At 44.4% G+C, this 23,958-nt stretch overlaps 1 protein-coding gene across 4 annotated transcripts in view; it reads right to left on the reverse strand.

The window, feature by feature from the left end:
• Positions 1-23,958, reverse strand: part of MMEL1 (membrane metalloendopeptidase like 1) — a 74,054-nt gene that overhangs the window by 20,107 nt on the left and 29,989 nt on the right. For all 4 annotated transcript variants that reach the window (XM_055001953.1, XM_055001952.1, XM_055001954.1 and 1 more), the window contains exons 3-10: positions 15,450-15,509; positions 11,290-11,451; positions 10,081-10,161; positions 6,950-7,045; positions 6,595-6,713; positions 4,550-4,615; positions 2,498-2,632; positions 283-372 (exon numbers count right to left, since the gene is read on the reverse strand). In XM_055001953.1, coding sequence (XP_054857928.1) covers positions 283-372; positions 2,498-2,632; positions 4,550-4,615; positions 6,595-6,713; positions 6,950-7,045; positions 10,081-10,161; positions 11,290-11,451; positions 15,450-15,509 — 809 coding nt within the window. The remainder of the gene's footprint in view (positions 1-282; positions 373-2,497; positions 2,633-4,549; positions 4,616-6,594; positions 6,714-6,949; positions 7,046-10,080; positions 10,162-11,289; positions 11,452-15,449; positions 15,510-23,958) is intronic.

The following is a 23,958-nucleotide window of genomic DNA, read 5'->3' on the forward strand; positions in this document are numbered from 1 at the left end:
CCAAACTGTTGTGTTTCAAGCTGCCTTGGGTATTTTCCTGGGAAACAGAAAGGCAGGGTAGAAGGTGCAGAAAACAGTAAGAGAATTGAGCAGAACATCATGCCCAAGAGAGACACGGGTAAGTGAAGGCTTGACTTTATTTGGTCAGGGAAGGGACGTGACTTCCAGACCCCCACAATCCACTCCTACCAGCTTCAATGTATATAACCATTAATGATAAGGTCAGAAATTGCTTGGGAGCTGCACTTAGAATCACAAGATTATGAGTCCTTAAATTCTTACATTCAGCTCAAACCTTCCCTGCAGTTCAGCAACTGTCATTTTGTTGTAAAGCAATGTTACGTCATGCCTTTCTTCTGCCGGAACTGTAGCCTAGAAAAGAAATGAAGGAGTTGCCACCAAGCTTTGACTACTATGAAAATCCAAGGACAAGTTAGAGCGCCTTCTCTCAGATGAGTAATCCAAGAGTTTAGAGAGAATCAAAGCGGATTGTCAAGACGAAAGAGTTTGAGCTCAGAATACTTAAGTCAAGAGATTGTTTACTCCTGTAAGAATCTACCCTGCACTTTGAGATTGTTCTTGGTGTTGGAAATTGCAATGTCTGGTGTACTGCAGCAGCAAGAAGGGAAGAAGTGTCTTCTATGCAGGGGGCAGCAAGGATCACTTAGAGCCAAGCTACAAGTGATGCCTTACACAGGTTGGACACCTGTCAGCTTCCCTCAAGTTTTGATGGGAAATGTGGGCGTCCTGGTTTTACAGCTTGGCTCTCCATTACAACTGCAAGACCAGGATGCCTACATTTCCCATCAAAACTTGAGGGAAGCTGACAAGTGTCCCACTTGTGTCAGACGTCACTTGTAGCTTGGCTCTTAGTTAGGGCAGTGAGAGCAGCACCTCTCGTGTTTCCTGGGGGTCATTTCCTTGTCTTGTCTCCTATTGGGCTAAACAGGGCAATATCCTGCTTCTTCTCTCTCCTGCCTTACTCATTCTTCTACAAAATGTAGTCAGATAGCAAGGACTCTTATCTCTCCTCCTTCACTCTCAAGTATGTATTTCCTAAATAAACTTTTTGCCTCTTTAATCAGCACAGTGCAACTTCTCTGCTCTGTTTACACTCCGCTAACACTTGGAAAGGATAGATGAGCATGCCCTCTTCTGTTGTTGTTGTTTTTTTGGTATGGTGTTGGCAAAAATGGCTTCTCCATCCATTTGTGTTTCTGGTATTGTGAAAGGTGATACTGCAGGACCGGATAGACGGAGACAAGATGATTAGGAACAAAATACATATTATTAAGTACCTACGGAGGCTCAAGTGAACCTCATTTCACGTGTCCCTCCTCCAATTTTCCGTGCACTCGCTTGCATTCACACTTTAATTTGCTCCTTGTGAATACATTTACGAGTTCGATCTCAGTTCCTCCTCATCTGCTAAAAGTATCCCTGTTTCTCCCACATCCATTCATTGAAATGCAGATCTTGACACTTTCTCGCACCTTAAAGAAATGCAAATTGGCAAGGCAAAGGAGCCAACAGGACTTGTTCTCACAGTGAAAACAGAGCTGAATTGGCACTTTGCCCTCCGGAATCACTTGCAGATGCAATTACACAAAGGTTGCTCCCGTGAAAGTGGTATTTACGTGCGCCAAGCAAGAACACACGTGGATTGAGGACTACACATATAATCCTGCAGTTGAGCATCCCTAGATACTTAGTAACATGTATTTCCATCCACTGAAAGATTTACTAGTGCCCTAATTAGGTAAAAAGGGTAGGAGGTCATTAGATTTACCTCCACTGCTTGTTGAAGCTCAAAGTAGCCATGGTTAAGGAGCAGCGATGGATTCAAAGGATATGGCACTAGGGAAAGAGTTCCTTCTCTATCTCACCAATTTTTTCCTCTCCCTAATCCCCTCCAGTTATGGGTCTCCTACCATCTTGTCTAGGCACCCTCTGAAAGACTACATAATGCTCATTATATAAAGTTTCAGGTGATAGCTGCGTTGATCTGTAGTGGAAGAGCAAGGCTTGGGTCCAGTAGCACCTTAAAGACCAACTATGTATGTATGTATGTATGTATGTATGTATGTATGTATGTATGTATGTATGTATGTATGTATGTAAATAAAACAATAATTATAACTTCCTAATGCAGATAGAATGTGTGGGTATTTTTTCTGAAAGAAGGGAGAGGTATTCAGTGTGCTACCCAAATGTTGGAATTAGATTGATCACAGCTCCAACACTGGACCAAATTGTTATTCTAAAGGAGGCTTAAAAATAGTCTAAATCTAAGACTAGGACCATGCCTTACACACACTGGTGTGTGTAGATTGTAAACTCTCCTACATGTTGAGTTTTTCACTGCAATTTATTAAATGAATAAGTTCACCCAACCCAAAGTTCAGACTTGGTGACACATGCTAGTTCAAAAATTTCTTATTCTGCCCACACATCACTTTAGGTTCACCCTTGGACTTCCCACAATTAAGGTACTCACGTTCGCGATATCAGTTTCGAACTCCATTACCGTTCTCATTTCTTTTTCGACAAAGGCATTGTCTTTGGACACGTTCAGATCTTCTCTGATCATTTTGGCAATGGTGATCATGTACTGCAAATAGGCTTCTCGCACCTATAAAGCAGGCCAGAAGAAGCCCCTTTGAATGCACATGTGATTGTCAGACAGCAAAACCAGTGGGGCAATGAGTGGTCGTCAGTACAGCAGAAGGCCAGAGGGCTGGATGGTAGAGAATGCCCTCAAGTCAGAGTTGACTTACGGCAACCCATGGTGGGGTTTTCATGGCAAGAGACTAACAGAGGTTTGCCATTGCCTTGTCTTTGTTGAAAGTCTCCCATCCAATTACTGACCAAGGCTGACCCTGCTTAGCTTCTGAGATCTGACGAGATCAGGCTTACCTGGGCTATCTAGGTCAGAGCAAAAGGCTTGATAGCTAAGCAGTATACTATAAAAACTGAAGAAAAGGCAGAACAGCCGTTCCAATAGCTAGGTTCCAATGGCAAAGAAGGTCCCTGATTTTGTGATAACAGGAAGCAAGGAATTGTTGTAGAACATTCAGAATGGACGTGCGGTAGGGCAATAGGTTTCAACTTATTTAATGGTTTGGAATATAAATAAAGTTTACTTTTTCATGAATCAGCAAAGATCTATAGATTCAGGTGGGTAGCCATGTTGGTCTGCAGTAGAAGAGCAAGATTCGGGCCCAGTAGCCCCTTAAAAACCAACTAGATTTCTAGGGTATGAGCTTTTAAGAGTCAGGACTCCTTTTGTCAGATACACCTAGAAGTGAAAGTCTATAGTGTTTGTCAGTTAACCTTGGGACCTTGTACAAGTGTGCCAGAGGACTTAAAGGCAATAGCAGTTTTCATACTAAGCAACTGACTGGGACAAGTGGGGAGTGGAAAAGTCAGGTTTTGCTGCTGGCACTTGCCCCCCGCCCCCCCGTCCCCCCCGCAAGCAGAGCTAATTGCAGCTTCAAAGGGGCTACTGAAATCATGGAAGAACCACAGAATGGAAAGAGTTAACCACTCGCTGTCCTATCAGTTGTTCAGAGTTTGGAGCTACACATGAGCTTTTCTTTATTTTCTCTCTCAGAGAAACTGATGCAGTGGGAAGTACATGATATTATTATACAAACCCTTCCAAAGAAAGCAGGGCTGGACCTAGGGTTGCCAGCGCCCAGGACAACCCAAGTCTGCCCCCCCCCCCCACGTGTGCGCAGTGTGAGCGCTCCCAGTACTGCATGATGATGTCACTTCTGTGACGTCATCACGCAAGGGTCATCACGCATGCCACCAGCGCAGCAAGCTGGCTGCTCTGGCGCACGGTGCGCCGTGGAGCTGGCAGCGGCAGCGTGGGGGGCTGGGAGGCCGCCCATGCCATTTGCCTGCCCCGAATAGTGCGGGTAGCCTCCCCCCTTCTGCTCAGCTGCCCATGCTGCCACCTGCGCGCTCCTGGCAGCTGGCAGCTGCACCCGGCATCCCCTCTTTGGCGACACTGGGGGCAGACTACCTCCCCTGCCCCCCTGTCGATCCAGCCCTGAAAGAAAGATCAAGATGGGTAGCCGTGTTCGTCTGTCTGTAGCAGTAGAAAAGAGCAAGAGTCCAGTAGATCCTATAAGATGAACAAAATTTGTGATATGGTATGAGCTTTTGTGAGTCACAACCTTGAAGAAGTGCAGTGTGACTTACACATGAGCTTTTCTTTATTTTCTCTGTCTCCGAGAAACTGCTGCAGTGGAAAGTTCATATCCCACCACAAATTTTGTTAGTGTTATCGGCGCTACTAGACTCTTGCTCTTTTCTACTCTTCCCAAAGAAGAATCAGTGAAACATGGAGGGGCAGCATATTTGAAGAAAACCACTTTTCCTACTGCACTGTTGTTTTTTCTGTTGTTGTTCTTACTTGCTCATCTAGTTTGGCACTAAAATATCAAGGCAGAACAGGAGAAGAGGAGTAACCTTGTAAAGAACCTTCCCCAGGGAATATTTTTCAAAGGGAATGCAGTTCAGAAATGGTGGAAAGACTCACTTTTTGGTAGTTGCCGTCATTAAAGTAGTAATCTCTGGAAGGCATCCCTAGCCCAGGTTGGTCAATCTGAAGAAAAACAATCTCAGTAAGTGGAAAATTATCTTACACGAGCATCAACATGGAGGCCAAATGATATATACATATAGTTCCATGCAGGGCTCATTTGGAGGGGGAACGCGCAAGAATGCAGTTCCAGCAGTTCCCCAAAGAGGTCACATGTCAGGTGGCCCTGCCCACCTGACTCTCAGCCATTTTGGACCCGTTTTGGCCTGGATTGGGGCCAAAATGGCCCAGATTGGGCCTCTGATAGGTGGTGGATCACTCTCCCACTCAGCAGCGGCCCAATCCTGACCATTTTGGGCCCCTTTGGGGCCATTTTCAGCCCCGTTTTGCCATTTTGGGTCCAATTTCGGCCCTGAATGGCCAGGATTGGGTCCAAAACAGCCAGGATAGGTAATGTCAGGGGGTGTGGCATACGCAAATCAGTTATGCTAATGACACACTTCCAGTGACGGCAAAGGGTATGGCATAAGCTAATGAGTTATGCTAATGAGTTATGCTCAGAGTTCCTCCAGCTCTTTTTCTACAAAATGACCCCTGGTTCCATGCTCATTCCCTGGTATTTCCTCATAAAAAAAGTAAGATCTCCTTCATTTCTTTTATTGAGCAACTTGGGTGCCACCCAAATGTATTGTTATTGTATTTTATTATTTTAATGCTGTTTTTATTGTAATTTTAGTGTAAGTTGTAACCTGCTCTGAGCCTATTTACATGGAGAGTGGAAAATAAATCGAATAAATAACAGCAGCAGCAACAACAATATTTACTGTCCTGGATTTTCTCTCTTCTCTGGATTCCGTCACTTCTCAACACCAGCATAACCAGGACAATGTCTAAAATCAGCTCCAAAATGGGGAACATGTATAGATTTCAGGTTCCTGCATTCATCTGCACCTTTCTTCTGTATCAGTGACTTGCACATTAATTTTAAAAAGACACCTGCAAAAAGCAATCCTGATGTGATTTTATTGTGTCAAGGTTCTTTTTTTGTGCAGTAATTTACAAATATCTATATATCTTCTTGCACACTGATACAGCACAAGTTGAATCATGATACAATTGTGTTTACAAGCACATCAGGATTGCTTTTTTGCAATGTTTTACCACTGTACACATTGATACCAAGGCAAGGGAGATGAAAACGAACTGAAAATCATGGAACATTGCACATGCCCAATGCTCTATACAAGATACAGAGGTTTTTTAAAAAATGGAAGAAGAAAGAATTCTTAATACACTGTTTTCATTTTTGGAAACAAGATCAAGTAATTCACAGCCCCAGAATCAGAATAAGGAGAATTTTAGAAGCATTTTTACCAAAAAAAATTCTAAGACATACAGAAAGAGTTTTTTTCTGAATTGAAGGCCACCTTTCCTTAACAATCATAATTGGTCTTTTACTATGAATCTCTATACACGAGACCTCTTACACGAGGACGCTCAAATGTTAGCCAGGAAGTGTAATTTAAAAAGACAGAGTCAACGCCTCTGTTAATTTCACCTCTCTACATGAGGGTAGTTTAAAAGACAGAATCGTGGAGATCGCTCCTCAGAGAGTTTGTTAATTTTATCTTTGCCTCCCGGAAGGGGAGGTGAAATTGACAGATCCTTCGGGGAGGCAAAGATGAAATTAAGAAATCCTCTGATGACTGATCTCAGCTGACTCTGTCTTTTAAAACTATGGTTCCTGGCTAACATTGCGGTCTCCCTCCGCTTAAGTATCCCCATGTAAGAGGTCTTGTGTAGAGAGACTCAAGGAAAAAGTCTGATTGGCGGTGCCTGCTTAATCCTTCCTAAATTCCAAAGTCCAGGGTGGAAAGAATTTCAGAAACTTCTTTACCTTATATAACGTGAGAAAGACCTTGGGTCTAACACTTAATCTTATCTTCCGGGGGGGGGGGGGGGGGAGTTGCACAAACACATACAACACCTATACAAACTACAGAAATGCATAGGTCTAGACTACCACCCCTCCACTTCCTTACATAAATAATATTTCTGCTCGAATCCCGGTCATCGTGCCATACAAACATATCAATTAGGACCCGTGTGTTATATCGGGAATTCAGTAAAGAAAGCTTCTTTTCCACACTCCAGTTTGGTTCTATGGGGGAAAAGGATAAATAATAGTTAAAGAGAAACACATCATGCCCTCAATTAGTGAATTGAATGTGATATTAAATCTGGGTGGCTCAGCTTTGATCACCTACCGGCAAACAAATTAGCTCTCTTCTCTTGTTTTATGTTGATTGATTGGAAGCCAATGTTGTGTACTGACTACAGTGCTAGATTATAACCGAGGAGGCCTATGCAGTATTATACTTCTACGTTCTTTAATACCTTTAGTGATATTCCAGTCTGCAGAAGCCACTGGCCAGCCCCCAACCATCCGCAAGACCTCAAGCAAGGGCAATGAATCTCGTTGTTCTATAAAACCTACGGTTGATGATACAGAAGAGAAAAGCAACAGCGGAAAATAAATTAATAAGCAGAATGCCATAACAAAGATACTATCACAACCTTGCAGGGAACATAGTTTCAGTGAAGAGCAAGAATCGGGTCCAGTAGCACCTTAGAGACCAACCAAGGCTGTTTGCACACTCACCTTCATCCGAAACGCTGCGGAACGTCACGAAAAAAATGCGAAAGATAGCGTCTTTGCAAGCGAGTTTTGCGTGATGTCATGCAAAACTCGCATGCGAAGACGCTATCTTCCGTCTTTTTTTCGCAATGTTCCGCAGCGTTCCGGATGAAGGCGAGTAGTGTGGAAACGGCTTAAATTTCCAGGTGTGAGCTTTCGAGAGTCAAATCTTTATCAGATACCTATTTCCACTTCACATATCTGATGAAGGAAGCTTTGATTCTCGAAAGCTCGCACCCTGGAAATCGACTTGGTTGCTAAGGTGCTACTGCACCTGATTCCTGCTGGGAACAGTCCACATATACATGATACTGTCTTATACTGATTCGGACAATTGGTGTGAATACCAAGAACAGGTCTAGTCATATTTGATAGGCAGCGACTCTCCAGGATCTCGGACAGAGGAATTTCCAGGTACTTGAGATCTTTCAACTGAACCTGGAACCTTTTGCATGCAAACTAGTATCGGATCCATCCAAGCTGAGACCCCTCTCTGTATTACCAGTCTATGCATCTGGAAGATTCAGCACAGCACAACATTTGGTTTATTGCAGTCAAATCTTATTGCAGTCTTCATCTTACTCTGACTTCCTTTTGGATCTGAAAGCTAAGCTACAAGTGATACCTGACACAGGTTGGATGCTTGTCAGCTTCCCTCAAGTTTTGATGGGAAATGTAGGCATCCTGGTCTTACAGCTTGGCTCTCCATTTAATTGAAGTTTACAGAAACCCAGCGGAGGGGAAGGGGGGCGCCCAGTGAGAGCTTGATGCCTGCACTCCCCTCCCAACCACATGTTCTCCCTCCCATAGACTGTTGCTCTGTAAACTTCAATTAAATGGAGAGCCAAGCTGCAAGACCAGGATGCCTACATTTCCCATCAAAATTTGAGGGAAGCTGACAAGTGTCCAACCTGTGTCAGGCGTCACTTGTAGCTTGGCTCTAAGTTTGCTCCCAAGTCCTTGAAATAATGGCAGCAGCTGACTGCTGCGGAAAGTGGCGCGCCCCTCACTGCCGTGCCATAAAGCACATTGCTGAAAATTGCACTAAGACATGCTGCCTACATGTTCAGCCCCTAAGAAAGGGGCATTTCTCACAGTGCCCAGTTCCACAGGATTCTCCCACCTTGGGCCCAACGTTTAATCTTAATGGCTTTTCTCCATTTATCACTACCATCTGGTTGGATCTACTGTGCTCACACTACATTCTTGCCACATGCACCCCAATGCTGGTGTGATTGCCCCCCTTGATATCTTTTCCAGCAAGCCCTATCCATATATCTCCTCTATAAAGTCCACATTGCTCTGACTATTCAGGTCATATGAAGAGGACAAGGAAACACATTTATCTTCTTGTACTCTCCCCTTTCTTTCCTATCCATTAATGCCATCTAGTGATGGGGAAAAAAATCCTCCCTAGCTATCGCTTCAATGGCAGCTGGGTCCTGCCACATTTTGCAGGTGGTTGATTAATGTTTAGCTCTATGCCGAGAGCAGCTTCAACCCGCTGATTCCTGCCTCTTAAGAAAATGTTCAAAGCAGAAGATCAGGGCCTGCCGGTTTTTCTTCTGGCGAGTTGGCAAGCCGACTGCGATTTCACGTTGAGGCAGAGCAGCTGTTCTAGCCACAGAGGGCTTCAGCTGCAGCTGTGAAAAATCTAAACGGTGCAGCCGTCTGGCGCTATTATAGAAGTTTAAAGAAATGGACATAAGCGGCTGCGATGGTTTCCTGCAGAGTTGGACTTGCATGATGTGCAGTGGGGAAAGTTTTATACAGTAGGAACTGAGCGTCTGTAGCATCGGCCACATGGGGATCAATAAGGAACTAAACTGTCTCATAAAAGAAAAGAAGACGGTAACTAGACACAGAAAATGAAGATGAATCCTTTTTCTCTGCAAGGTTCTTTTCTTCTTCCCTCCCTCATTTCCTCTTCCATTTTCTGCTTCACTGTTCCTTCCCACCTTCCTTCCTTACTTATTTTATTCGGCTTATACCCCGCCCTTCCCGCAAGAGAGCTCAGAGTAGCTTACGACAAAAAAGATATAATTTAACCATCCTAATGATATAAAACCAATTTAACAGCTAAAATCCAGGCGCCTCTAAACAATACCAGGCTACTGCAAAACTGCTATAAAACCACGGGTGCAGCCATGATAAAGGCCCAGGGTGTTTGCAAGTGGGGCATGGCAATCAGCAAAGGTGACAGTTGCTGGCTCTTAGCCAAAGGCCTGGTGGAACATCTCCGTCTTGCAGGGCCTGTGGAACTGTTCCTTCCTTCCTTCCTTGGTCTATCCTTCCTCCTTCCTTCCTTCTCTGCTTCCTAGACTATCCTTTTGCCTTCCCGCAGTTTCTCATTTATTTTTCATTCTTTCCTCTTCAAAAAAGATCCACTGTGTGCGCCTGTGAATTGAATTGGCCGGGGTACTGGAAGATTTGCATTGGCTGCTGGGTACAGGTGTGGGGGGATTGTTCAAAAATAAGCTCTAGCAGGGCTTTTCTCTGGGAAAAGAGATGGTGGAACTCAGTGGGTTGCCAGCACAGGGGGCAACTCCTGGCGGGAGGTGGTGCCCCTGGTACCACATGCGCATGCGCAAAGTGCGCGCACGCTCCCAGGACCGCACAATGACATCACTTTGGGTCAGCTGGAACAAGGGGCAGTTTTCACCCTCCACGGAAATGGTCATGTGACCATTTTCAAGAGGTGCCGGAACTCCGTTCCACCGTGTTCCAGCTGAAAAAAAGCCCTGAGCTCTAGACTTCTCAGAAAGGCAGTGGCTTCAGTAAAGATCGATACTGGACAGGTGATTAGACAAAGACATAAGAAGAGACTCACTCTCATTCATACAGGATCGATATAGCATTTTTGCCTTCCGGAAGGCTTCCCGATCATCCTGACCTGATGTCTCCAGCACACCTGGAAGAGACAAAGGTCATCATGTCCATGACGGCTTGTGAACAGAAGACAAGTATATGAGGTGATAGAAACAAGAAGTCAGCCCAGCTAGAGTCTTAAGACCAGGGCAATCCGGATTCAAAACCCAATTTAGCCATGACACTCATTGGCTGACATGCACGTGCTCACACAAACACACACACACACACCAGGTGTTAAAAATGGTGACGTTATTCCAGTTGGTTTTCAAAGAATTGTTGTTTGTTTGCTAAGGGAGCACTGGATGGTTAGATGAAATGTAAAAGAGGGGGGCACTCTTATTATCTCCCTAACTTGGACAGTCCAGGCAAGTCCGATCTCATCAGATCTGGGAAGCTAAGCAGGGTTGGTCTTAGTTAGTAATTGGATGGGAGACCTCCAACGAAGAGCAGGGTTGCAGAGGCAGGCAATGGCAAACCACTTCTGTTAGTCTCATGCCTTGAAAACCCCACCACGGGTTGCCCTAAGTCAGCTGTCTTGACAGCACTTTCCATTAAACCAATAAACTACTAAGGCTTGCCAGCTGCTTCAAACTGTTTGGTGTAGTGGTTAAGAGCGCTGGAACTCTAATCTGGAGAGCCGGGTTTGATTCCCCACTCAGAAGCCAGCGGGGTGACCTTGGGTCAGTCACAGCTCTCTCAGAGCTCTCTCAGCCCCACCCACCTCACAGGATGATTGTTGTGAGGATAATAATAGCACACTTTGTAAACCGCTCTGAGTGGGCGTTACGTTTATATCCTTTATCCTGAAGGGCAGTATATAAATAGAATGTTGTTATTATTAAACTGCAGGAGGGGAACTGCAGGGAATGATATCATAGGGGCAATAATTAAATATCAGAGAAATGACATTAAGTAAAGTTCTTCCCATTTTAATTTCTGCTTAAAGCGATAGCCATATGAGAATAGATAGATAGATAGATAGATAGATAGATAGATAGATAGATAGATAGATAGATAGATAGATAGATAGATAGATAGATAGATAGATGATACCAAAAGCATAAAAACCACAGAAAGCACAAATGTAAAAAAAAACAACAACTGAGAATCTAGGAGTTGTGCAAGTCTTGGATGCTTAAAATAGAAAACATGAAGAAAACACTCTCACCTTTGAGAATAATCTCCAGTTCGTCTCTTAGGATGTCAAAGATGCTGTACCGGGAGCTTGTTTCTGGGATCACGTGCCGATTCAGCCATCCTCCACAGGCGTATTGGTAGAAATTCTGGCAAGGCTCTGCTGTCGGGTCCATGTTTTGGATTATCCTGGCAGCTATGCGGTGGGCATGAAAACACAAAGCATACTTGGTAGTGGAACACCCACATCTTGGGTGCCCCACACACCTGTGTATGGAAACCTTTATGGCCTTTTAGAAATTCACAGAGTCTTCCCTCTTAGATCTCGTGCATGAGCCAAACTGAAAGTCTTTAGCCAAATGTCTCCTGGCAGGGGTGGGTTGTAGTGTCGCTGTCTGGGGGTGGTTTTTATGGAAAATGCTGTGATTTTATTGTAAATTATATGTATTTATTGCTGTTGCCCACCCTGAGCCTGCTTGCAGGGAGGGCGGAATAGAAGCCCAATCAATCAATCAATCAATCAATCAATCAATCAATCAATCAATCAATCAATCAATCAATCAATCAATCAATCAATCAATCAATCAATCAATCAATCAATCAATCGCCCAGAGAGAACATGAAAGTCTTATTCTGTTACTTAAAACTAAAATAGATTAATCAGTATTCTCACCTAATCAGCTCTTCAGAGCTCTGCCTCTTTTTACACCTGCCACCTGATTCAATCCCCTTGAGCCTCTTTACCTGTGCGTAGATTGTCCTTACAACGTGACCCTTAATGGGTAACCACTTATTTTCAAAGTACACAACAGTATGAGGTGGTACAGCAATGAGCCGGAATAAGGTCAAATTACCTTCTTTCACTAGTCAGTGGAGGAGTCAAAAGAATAAAAAATTAAATAGATCAGACACCAGGTGAGCAGCTGTGGGTAGGGGGCCGCCCCCAGTCAAGGTCTCACTGCATCCAAGGAAACTTGTAGCCACCCACATCACTTCCGAAGGCTTCCAGGGAAGGTCTTAATTCCCGGGAATGCTCAGGCAGGAGCAATCGGTCCTTTAAGAACTCTGATTCTAGATTGGGGAAGACTTTAAAGGTCACAATCATTGTTTTGAATGATGCCCACAAGCCATTAGTAAAAAGCCCAGTAACACCTTTAAGACTAACCAACTTTATTGTAGCATAAGCTTTCGAGAGCCACAGCTCTCTTCGTCAGATGCAACTTTATTGTAGCATAAGCTTTCAAGAGCCACAGCTCTCTTCCTCAGATGCAACTTTATTGTAGCATAAGTTTTCGAGAGCCACAGCTCTCTTTGTCAGATGCAGCTTTATTGTAGCATAAGCTTTCGAGAGCCACAGCTCTCTTCGTCAGATGCAACTTTATTGTAGCATAAGCTTTCGAGAGCCACAGCTCTCTTCCTCAGATGCAACTTTATTGTAGCATAAGTTTTCGAGAGCCACAGCTCTCTTTGTCAGATGCAGCTTTATTGTAGCATAAGCTTTCGAGAGCCACAGCTCTCTTTGTCAGATGCAGCTTTATTGTAGCATAAGCTTTCGAGAGCCACAGATCTCTTTGTCAGATGCAACTTTATTGTAGCATAAGCTTTCGAGAGCCACAGCTCTCTTTGTCAGATGCAGCTTTATTGTAGCATAAGCTTTCGAGAGCCACAGCTCTCTTCATCAGATGCACAGCTCTCTTTGGCACAACAACAACAACAACAACAACAACAACAACAACAACAACAACAACAACAACAACAACAACAACATTCAATTTATATACTGCCCTTCAGGACAACTTAACGCCCTCTCAGAGCGGTTTACAAAGTATGTTATTATTATCCCCATAACAAAACACCTTGTGAGGTGGGTGGGGCTGAGAGAGCTCCTAGATGCTGTGACTGACCCAAGGTCACCCAGCTGGCTTCAAGTGGAGGAGTCGGGAATCAAACCTGGTTTTCCAGATTAGAGTCTTAATCACTACACCAAACTGGCCAACAGGCAACCAATGTTTGTTTTTAAACCCTGGCAAAGATACGGTACCTGGTGTCCATACACAATCTAGAAACTGCATTTTGGACTATTTATTTATTTTATTTATGTTATCTATAGTCCGCCTTTCTCACTGAGACTCAAGGTGGATTACACAGTGTGAGTCGGTACAGCCAATATCAAAGTCATTTCAATAAACATGTAGTGGGTATATACATGCAAACTTGCAAAGATTTAAAACCCAGCAGGAATCCAATAGAGAGCTGAAGAAATACTGAAACATTTCTACGACTGACATATCAAACAACATAAAAACTACCCAGTAGGAGCATACTTACAGTAATAGTAGTAGAGTATATGGTGCATCAATATTTACAGCAATAGCGGTAAAGTCTGTGGTCCTTCTCTATCCCTTTACTGGATCTCTTTGAGTCCACTTCCTTACCGTACAGCTCTCCTACCTGAGTAAAAAGCCCTCTTGAATAACTCAGTTTTGCATCATTTGCAGAAGGCTGGGAAAGTGGGAGCTTTTGTAACCTGGGCCGTTTCCAGACGGCTTACCTGCCTCCGGAACGTCGCGCCATGTTGCGGGGAAAACGAGATATTTCGCGTTTTCCCCGCAACATGGCGCGACGTTCCGGAGGCAGGTAAGCCGTCTGGAAACGGCCCTGCAGCTTGCGAACAATCTTCAAAGGCCACCCTATGTAGAGCACATTGCAGTAGCCACATCAGGATCTGTACACAGCACAGATAGCCACGACCAGATCCTTCCTATCAAGGAAAAGCTGGGTCCAAGGAGCTACATGCCACAGAGGAGATGAGAGTAGACAAGGAGCGAAGGGCCTGGTTCACACATGCAAGAGAATGGTGTGGAAATGAGGGGACAGAATGCCACGGTAGTAGAATGCACTGTTCCACTTCAGACTGCAACTGGTGGATCCCAACTTTGACTGGTCCTTTGGAGAATCCACTCCTTCTCTGCAAACAAGAAGCCAGCATTACAAGCGAAGAGAAGGGATTTATACCTTTCTCTTTGCTGTTACCTTTTTCTATTTGCCAGGGGAGGGAGATTATGCAAAGGAACAATCTTTTGCATTGTGAAAACTTGGCTGAAGACACCCTCAATTCTACCGACTGGCTCTTGTGAACTACTACTCTCTATGCAGATACTCCATGTTCTTTTTTTTGGTATTCTTCTGACAATAATACTTTGCATGTGTATTTTTCCATTCATGTTCCCCCTGAGAAGAACGATAATAGACACTGTCTTCAGCACTTGTTTGTATCTCTAAGTCCTGGCTTAAAATGCAAGCAATTGGGAGCAGGAATTCTTCCTAATTATTTGGCTCATCAGAGGTTGGATGGCGTCCTATTCTTGACATGCTCGCAGATATCCTTATTTTGAAACTTTGCTGTACTCTAGCACTAAAGCAATTGTTATTCATAGGAAGTCTTTGCTGGAATGCATGCTATTCCGTACAACTCTCAAGGGACGGCCCAGATTCTTGAAAGAGTCAAGTTCAAATGAGCAGCTTTCATTTTGCCATACACATTTTCCAGATCTTAGGATCTTTGGAGCAATCTCCACGTCTACCCCACAATAACTGAATGCATTAAAACACAGCAACCCATCGCAGAAATATAAGGTCCGGTTCTCCTTACAGATTTTTCTATTGCCAAGAAATACGTACAAAAATATCCTGGTATGAATTCACTCTATTGAAAGTATCTACCTCAAAAGTACGCAGACTATGTCACAAGAGTTTCTCTTATCTGTGTTCCATTATATTTGTATTTTCTATTGGTTTATTTGCTTATTAATAAGTTATTACATTTATTACTACAATGGATCTGCAGCCCAAGCTCTGCTCACGACCTGAGTTCGATCCTGGCAGAAGCCAGGTTCAGGTGGCCGGCTCAAGGTTGACTCAGCCTTCCATCCTTCGGAGGTCGGTAAAATGAGTCCCCAGTTTCCTGGGGGTAAAGTGTAGATGACTGGGGAAGGCAATGGCAAACCACCCTGTAAAAAGTCTGCCAAGCAAATGTTGTGATGCGACGTCCCCCCATGGGTCAGTAATGACTCGGTGCTTGCACAGGGGGACTACCTTTACCTTTACTACAATGGATAATGCTTTAATTTTTTTTTGGTTCAGATTGTAAATAGAGAATGGGTCAGGGGGAAAAAAAAGTTAGCTGTATATTACCTGCTGTGACACATCCCGGAGTGGTACATACGTTCCCAGAGCTGGTACCATTTTGCATATCTGTAGGAATAACAAAGACTCATAAAAGACCACTTTTAGGAATGGTGTAAAATTTGACAAGCAAAGAGATTCTAGAACATCCAGGTTTGGAACTGAAACCACCTTCTTGGTCACTCTGGAGGACAGCTGTACCAGTAGGAATGATGAATTAGGGATTTACCTCATTTTATGAACATACTATTTCAGTTTGAGAATCCCTGTTTCTGATACTGGTTCATCCTACAGGCAGCCCAAAAAATACGGGTCAAATTGTACCTGTTGGATGAAGTTTAAAAACAAAACAAAACTGGATAAATGCTGTTAGGTTCGATTGTTTTAACCATGCTCTTTCTGATTTATATTTTGCACTCTGTTTATGTCTATGTGACTGATTGTGACAGCCCTTGGCCATATACAATAAATGCTATTACTAAGTACACAACTCAGCATACTGCAGAACGTCTCGAGCATTTGTTTCAGTTAGAAAATCTCCCTTGGTCTGTTCATCAAGTGACCAGGTTGTTCCACCTTTCACAATCTCCCTCTTGTTTACAGGCAGACAAACCACTCTGTATTTGACCTTTTCAAAACACTCTCGTTTGGCAAATGGGCAGAACTGGCTGCTGCAAACGGAAAAAACGATTCGGTAATGTCTCCATCGTGTCACATTGGAGGCTACGATCGTTGCTTCTTTGAACACTTCATGGAAAATCATCGAGGAATAAACACAGTTATGTAAACGGTAAACAACGCCTTGGAGATATTTCCAAGATGTGTCAAAATCACCTCCCGTTAAGGTTGGCCATGGGAATCCTTCTGGAAATCAGCACAACGCAAGATCCTTGGCTTGTTCTGCTGTTGGGAATGCTTAGATTGTGTGTCCATCTGCCTGGTCAACATCAGCTTCAGGATTTTAGATGTCCCCAGGAAAGTACCAACAGTAATCCCTTTTAATTTGTAAGAGATGGGATATGCAAGAATTCTCTTGTGCCTTCCTTGGGTCTTTGGTGCAATGTGAGAACAATGCACTGGAGGGGAAGGGTCCGGTAGAGATGCTTCCTAATTTCTCCTCATTCAAAATTTCCCCTGGATTTTAGAATCTTTTAATTTTCTGGTCCTGTTGGAACAGACGCATTATGAAAAAGTCTTAATTTTGTACGGAACACTGGCCGTTTCCACACGGCTTACCTTCCCTCGGAACGACCCGGAACATTGCACAAAAAACGCGGAAGATTGCGTTTTCTCATGCGAGATTTGCGCAATGTCGCAAATCTGTCTATTCTGCGCGATGTCACCACTGTCTATTCAGGAAGGCTTCCATTCACCTGGTTTTCTGCAACCTATGCAAACCTGAATTATTCAGAAGGTCTCTCTACCCAGATTACATGATTGTGTCATAAAAAATAGCACAGTGAGATGCCTCTATAGGGATGGCGACTAAAAGCTACACTATTGGGTACTATCTACTGATGTAGATATGCACCTACTATGGAGTTTCCATGCTGCTAAACATCCCATGGAAATTAGTTATGCTTTGTTTCAGATAAATTTCTTCTCTGTGCTCAGCTTTATTCTTGTTTCAATTTTTTTCTGCTACCATACCCTATTGTATCTGTTTCCTGGTATGTTCTAACTGTTGTTCATTATTGTACTTTGCTCAGTGAATGTCCCAGCTGTTGATTATATTGTATTTTGACTTGCACTATGTAATCCATCTCGGATCTTAGTGAGAAAGGCAGACTATAAACAAACAAACAAAATCCACAGTTTGCAACAATATCTTCATGTCTTTTCCCCACAACTACATTCTCAGTGATCGCTTGCACCTTGGTAAAACACCACAAAACAAACAATTCTAAAGTGATTGTCTGCATAACCTCCTGAAAAAATTGTCCCTTTTGTTGTCTTAGCAGCACGCAGGAACACAGACAAGATACCAAACTTTGTGATATTAAGATTGCTTTTTTGCAATGTTTTACCTTTATGTTAATGTGTGTAGGGTGGGGGAGGGATGAGAATGAACTGAAAGCTGTGTTAAACTGTTTGTGTTCCAGTTTCAGAATTAATTTTTAAAATTCTCCTGATTAAGATAAAATTGGGAAGGAATAGAATGCAACACAAAAGAGAGTTCCAAAACAGTAATAGAGAAAAATGGAGGAAGCAGCTCATCTCTAGCTTTAGGGCCTGGCAGATGCCTGACCTCCAGCCACAGTAGATGGCTCTGAGGCTAGTGTATGGAGTACAGATAGTACTTCTGCAGAAGACCCTAGAGAGGATAAAGCTGTGCAGCCAGCTTACATGAACGCAAGCCCTACCAAGGAGGGATGGAGAACAGAACAGGGCACCACTCCCTTGGAACTGGGAGCACTGCGGCACAGCAGGCTCACAGGTAACCACAAGCATAATGCTCAGGTGGGTAGAAATGAGCCAACTAGAGCTGAACAGTGATAAATCTTGGGGGGGCTTAGAGAGGCAAGGCTCCTCCAATAATGATCCTCTCGGCGCCCTTCCCCCTGGATTCTGAAGACACACCAGATGTTCAGTGAATATCCTTCAACCCCATCTTGCCAAGCTCCCCAGGCCAACCTGAGCGTTCGATTAAAAGCAAGCCATTTGAGGCTCTGCTTGCATTTTGCAATCAAATTGTGATTTAGGCGGGGAGAGGGGCACAGAGGGGATCATTATTGGGGGAGCCTTGCCTCTCTAAGCCCCCCAAGCTTTATCACTGTTCAGCTCCAGTTGGTTCATTTCTACCCACCTGAGCGTAATGCTTGTGGTTACCTGTTTATATTCAAGTGAGCCTGCTGTGCTGCAGTGCTCCCAGTTCCAAGGGAGTGGTGCCCTGTTCTGTTCTCCATCCCACCTTGGAAGGGCTTGCGTTCGTGTAAGCTGGCTGCACAGCTTTGTCCTCTCTAGGGTCTTCTGCAGAAGTTACTGCCTGTGCCCCAAACACGAGCCTCGGAGCCACTTGCCGCTCCCCCTGCATTCTGAAGACACACCAGATGCTCAGTTGGGAGAGGTATACGGCGAATATCCTTCAACCCCGTCCTGCCAAGCTCCCCAGGCCAACCTGAGCGTTTGATTAAAAGCAAGCAATTTGAGGCTCTGCTTGCAATCTGCAATCAAATCGTGATTCAGGCGGGGGAGTGATCACACAAGTCTGATTAAAACCCAAACTGTGAGCCGTTTATTTTGTGCATGTCCTTATTAAATAATCTTAAAAGATGAGTCTGCATGCCTGTATAACTTGCTAGGAAACTGCAGTGGCTTAAAAGGAAATAGTCCCACTTTCTCACATAGTTGGAGGATGGGACTTCACTTGTAAAATCCCTGATTTGTTTTTGAGTACATTCAGGACGCCGGTTTTCAATGAATAAAGTTTAACCTAGCTTGGATCCTACAGCCAGCCAGCCTACCAAGGCACCCCCTACTGATTATTTGAGGTGTCCCGGTGGGCAGCTGTGGGGAGGGGAGGCATATTCTGGTGGTCCAAACAGAGATTTGGCTGTACACCCAGCTGTTCTTAATGATCCCAAAGGCAATCCAATTTCTTCCTTTGCTTTGGGGGAATTTTAGCCTTTTGGACATCTCAGTGCTGGGAAACGATCAGAATTATGCATGTATTTATGAGGCTGCCTTGAGGAAGGGAGGAGGCATTCTGGATTGTAAGGGAAGTAGTCATTTTCAGTACTCTCTGCCACAAGGTCCTGTGGAAGTGAGTTTCGCACCCACAGATGCAGCAAAGCGCATCCCAGCGATGCGGCTTTCTCTTGGGCATGGTCTTCCCCATACAAGTTTTCTCCGTCCCAGCACCATATCCAGGAACCACGGAGTGTGATACAGATGGAAGAAATGCCTGACAGTCGAAGGACAAAACTTTCCATCCGGACCCTAGCAGAGTTTAGTTCGGTGTTCACTCTGATATCAGAAACCAGGAAATGAAATTGACAAACTGGGAGATTCTTTCATCTTTAAAATGAGTGAAGATGGTTTGCTAAAGAGGAAGAATACAGCTTTTTAAAAAATTAAAGCAGAATACGGAGGAGTATATGAAAAAAAATGTGAAGCACAAATACAGGATGGGGGATACACTTCTGGGCAGTAGTGTATGTGAAACGGATCTCGGGGTAAAAGTGGACTGTAAACTAAAAATGAGCAGTCAGTGTGATGCGGTGGCACAAAAGGCAAACTCAGTCTTGGGTTGTATCAAAACGGCCATTGCATCGAAATCGCAGGAGGTCATAGTCCCTCTCTATACAGCCTTGGTCAGGCCGCACCTGGAGTACTGTATGCAGTTCTGGAGGCCTCACTTCGAAAAGGATGTGGACAAAATTGAGAGGGTGCAGAGGAGAGTGACGAGGATGATCAGGGGTCTGGAGACTGAGCCCTACGAGGAAAGGCTGAGGGCCTTGGGAATGTTTATTTTGGAGAAGAGGAGATTGAGGGGGGACATGATTGCTTTCTTTAAATATTTGAAAGGCTGCCATTTGGAGGAAGGCAGGGAGCTGTTCCAGTTGGCAGCAGAGGGTAGGACTTGAAGCAAGGGGCTTAAATTACATGCAGAAAGGTACCAGCTGGATATTAGGAAAAACTTTTTCACAGTCAGAGTAGTTCCAAGGTGGAATCAGCTGCCTAGTGAGGTGGTGAGCTCCACTTCAGTGGCAGTTTTCAAGAAGAGGCTGGATGAATATTGGTCAGGGATGCTTTAGGCTCATCCTGCATTGGGCAGGGGGTTGGACTAGAAGGTCTCTGTATGGCCCCTTCCAACTCTATGATTTTATGATTATGTGATTCTGTTCAGTTCTGGTTTAACGAGGACAATTTCTAAGATTAATTTGGGACTTGGAGGAGCTGCTGAAGTTTGTTTAAGTTTTCAGTTTTTTCAATTTGTTCCTTCTCCATGAGCAACATATAAGTGAATATCAATAAAACCATGCCCAAAAAAAGCAGTTTTGACTCAATTGCATATATAGTTACGCTGAATATAATTACACTGAATTGCTTCCTGAGAGGAGTTCTGTTAACATGTGCATATGCTTCTGTCTATTGGTAGAAAACCCCACAAAAATGGATACGTACACTCAATTAGAGCTTTATCAATACATACGTCCAGATCAGTAATGGGGGTGGGGTGGGAATATCAATTAACGAAAGGAACTGCATGCTGCAGGAAAACATGTGCAGAGAGTGTTCTGCACAAAATTCAGAAATACAATGAAGAGTAGTTATGTTGTAGTTCCAAAATTGTAGCTATTTTGAGTGTGTGTGTGTGTGGAACCTTCAGGGCCTCAGAACTCCAAAATCCAGGGAGTAATTTGCTCAAGATCAATAGATTGAATTCAATGAGGGTATGTTCTTGGTGTGCATGTGTGTAGAGTACCTTCAAATCATAGCTGACATATAGTGACCCCTGGGGGGGAGGGTGTTATGACAAGAGACTAACAGAGGCAGTTTGCCATTTCCTGCCTCTGCAGTCCTGGTCTTCATTGGAGGTCTCCCATCCAATTACTAACCAAGGCCAACCCTGCTTAGCTTCTGAGGTCTCCCATCCAATTACTAACCAAGGCCAACCCTGCTTAGCTTCTGAGGTCTCCCATCCAATTACTAACCAAGGCCAATCCTGCTTAGCTTCTGAGATCTGACGAGATCAGGCTCACCTGGGCTATCCAGGTCAGGGCATTCTTAATGGATATTCATGTCCTTTTGAGTAGACCATACATTTGAAAGACCTGCCTAAGCCCTATCCCTAGTAAATGTGATTCATGGCTTTAATAAAAACGAATTAAAGAATCTTCCCATGGTTAAAGAAAAGTCCGGGACCATTTTTTCTATCTGTGCCTAGTGCGGTCTTTTATATCACGCCATATTATTTCTGCTAATCTCTATAAAGATTTCTAAACATTACAATTCTGAGTCTAGGGAATAAGGTAACTTTAGAAATATGAGATGGTAATCATTGTAACCCTGCTTTAAGCCACAAACTGTAAAACAACACTACAAGAATTATTGAAATTGTATGTGAGAGAGTCACAATTCACCTTTTTTTATTTAACATTTATTAGCTGCCTTTCTACTTTATGGCACTCAATATGGCTTACAACAAAGATGCAAATACATTAAAAAACCCAACTTAAAACTACCAATAAAGTGTAAAACTAATCAAATGTTGTTCTAAATAAAACTATCTTCAGCTGCCTCCTAAAGATCTAAAGAAAGGAGAGACCAGACACATGTCCCTTGGGAGGTTGTTCCATAGAATCATAGAGTTGGAAGGGGCCTTACAGACCATCTAGTCCAACTCCCTGCCCAATGCAGGAACAGCCTAAAGCATCCCTGACAAGTATTCGTCCAGTCGCTCCTTGAAGACTGCCGATTAGGGGGAACCCACCACCTCCCTAGGGAGCCGATTCCACCACTGAATTGCTCTTAACATGAAGAAGTTTTTCCTAACATCTAGCCACTACCTTCCCTCCTGTAGTTTAAACCCATTGTTTCGAGTCTTATCCTTTGTTGCCAACAGGAACAGCTCCCTTCCCTCTTCTAAGTGAGAGTCTTTTAAATACTTAGAGACAGCAATCGTGTCTCCCCTCAATTTCCTCTTCTCCAAACTGAACATTCCCAGGACCCTCAGTCTTTTCTCATAGAGCTTAGTCTCCAGGCCCCTGATCATCCTGGTTGCTCTCCTCTGCACCCGTTCCAATTTGTCCACATCCTTTTTGAAGTGAGGCCTCCAGAACTGCACACCATACTCCAGGCGGGGCCTGACCAACGTGGTATATAGTGGGACAATGACATCCTGTGATTTGGATGTTATGGCTTTGTTGATACACCCCATAATTGTGGGGCTGCCACTGAAAAGGCACTCTCTTGTGTAGTGAACAGATGATCTTCTTTGGGCAATGAGACAGTCGGGAGGGCCTCTCCCAGTGATCTTAACTCCTGGAAGGGGAGTTAAGGACCCTATACCCTTCTGGTGGTGGTGGGAACCTGGTGCTTACCTCGTGTCTGTTGTGTGCTCCATCTTTGTGTACGCGCTTTGTGTGTGTGTGCTCTGGTGCTTGCATGATGACCTCACTTCCAGAAGTGAGGTCATCATGCTCTGCACAGGGCCGATTCAACCCATTTGGGGCCAAAATCAACCCCAAACAAAGTACAGGAGCACTCCCGTGGCTAGTGCGATGACGTTACTTCCAAAAGTGACAACATTGCACCCCTGGGTGTTTGTGTACCATGTGTGTTCCCAGGATGCCTGCTGGTGGTGGGCCACCTCCAGGGGGCTTGCCACCTCCTGCCGATCGCTGACAGATTGGCAGGCAACATGGCAAACCTCTGGGAGGTTGCCTGCCATTGATGGGCACTTGGCAACCCTAGGAACTAATAATGTACAGGAAACATTTTGAACATTCAAAAAACATTCACACACTGTTCAGCCTCTGCTTCCATAGCCTGCTAGAACTGAGTCAGCCCAGGAATAAACATGGACAGGGAGGTACAGTCTCAGCGTAAGAGCAACCAGCCTGCCTGACCTGACATTTTAAGAGGTGCCCAGTTTCCCCCTGCCCGGGGCTGCTCTGAAAAAGCTGCCATGTGGCTGAGTATCCTTAAGAGACTTTGGAAGAGACCTTCAGGCCTTTAAGGCGAAGTTGGAGTCCAAGACACAGCACCCATAATAGAGGGTGCAACAGCATTACGCGAGATCCTATAGGCAATCCTTGCCTTTGGACAAATCATGATGGACTTTTAAAGGCATTAATGGGCCAATGATGAGCTGAATTCATTTCTTGATCGCTGCTTGAGGAAACGCACATTGTAGCCAGATACCAAATCTGGGTTTGCCAGGTTCCTTTACCCTCTTGGCGGGAGAGGAGGGAGCCGGCACTCACTTTCTTCAATGTGCTTGCTCAAGCGCAAAGCATGCGTGCTCCCAGGATGTCATCATGCACAGGCTGGGAGTGCTTCAGCGCTTTGCAGCAGGCCAATTTGGGCCCCAAACGGGTCTGAGTTGGCCCATTTGAGGCCCAAATCAGCCTGCTGCAAAGCACGGGAGAGCTCCCAGGGTGGTGCGATGACATCACACCCGGAAGTGATGTCATTGTGCTGACCCAGGACCTTGTCCGGGAGGCCTATTCCCCCGCCTTTCCCTCCCGCTGGCCAGGAGGGTGGGAGCAGGGGATCCTTCCCTCACCGGAGGACCTGGGATCCCTATACCAAATACATGGACATAAAGATCACTGCCTGAGGCCCAACCACAGGAAAAACCTCTGTAATATAAATGCCAAATATTATTACTGTTCACAATAAAGAGGCACAGCACTGTGCCTCGCTGTAACCCCCACTGAGCAGAAAACGCTGAAAAGTCTTGTCGATATATCAAGCTAAGTTTTGGCAGATCAAGAAATCCTCTTTTCGAAAGGCCAAGAGTACACGCCATACCCCCCAGTTCGCAGCACAGGTTGTGCATCGGGTTGGC

This window comes from Eublepharis macularius, chromosome 17 (assembly GCF_028583425.1).
Source record: "Eublepharis macularius isolate TG4126 chromosome 17, MPM_Emac_v1.0, whole genome shotgun sequence".
NCBI classification, from domain to species: Eukaryota; Metazoa; Chordata; class Lepidosauria; order Squamata; family Eublepharidae; genus Eublepharis; species Eublepharis macularius.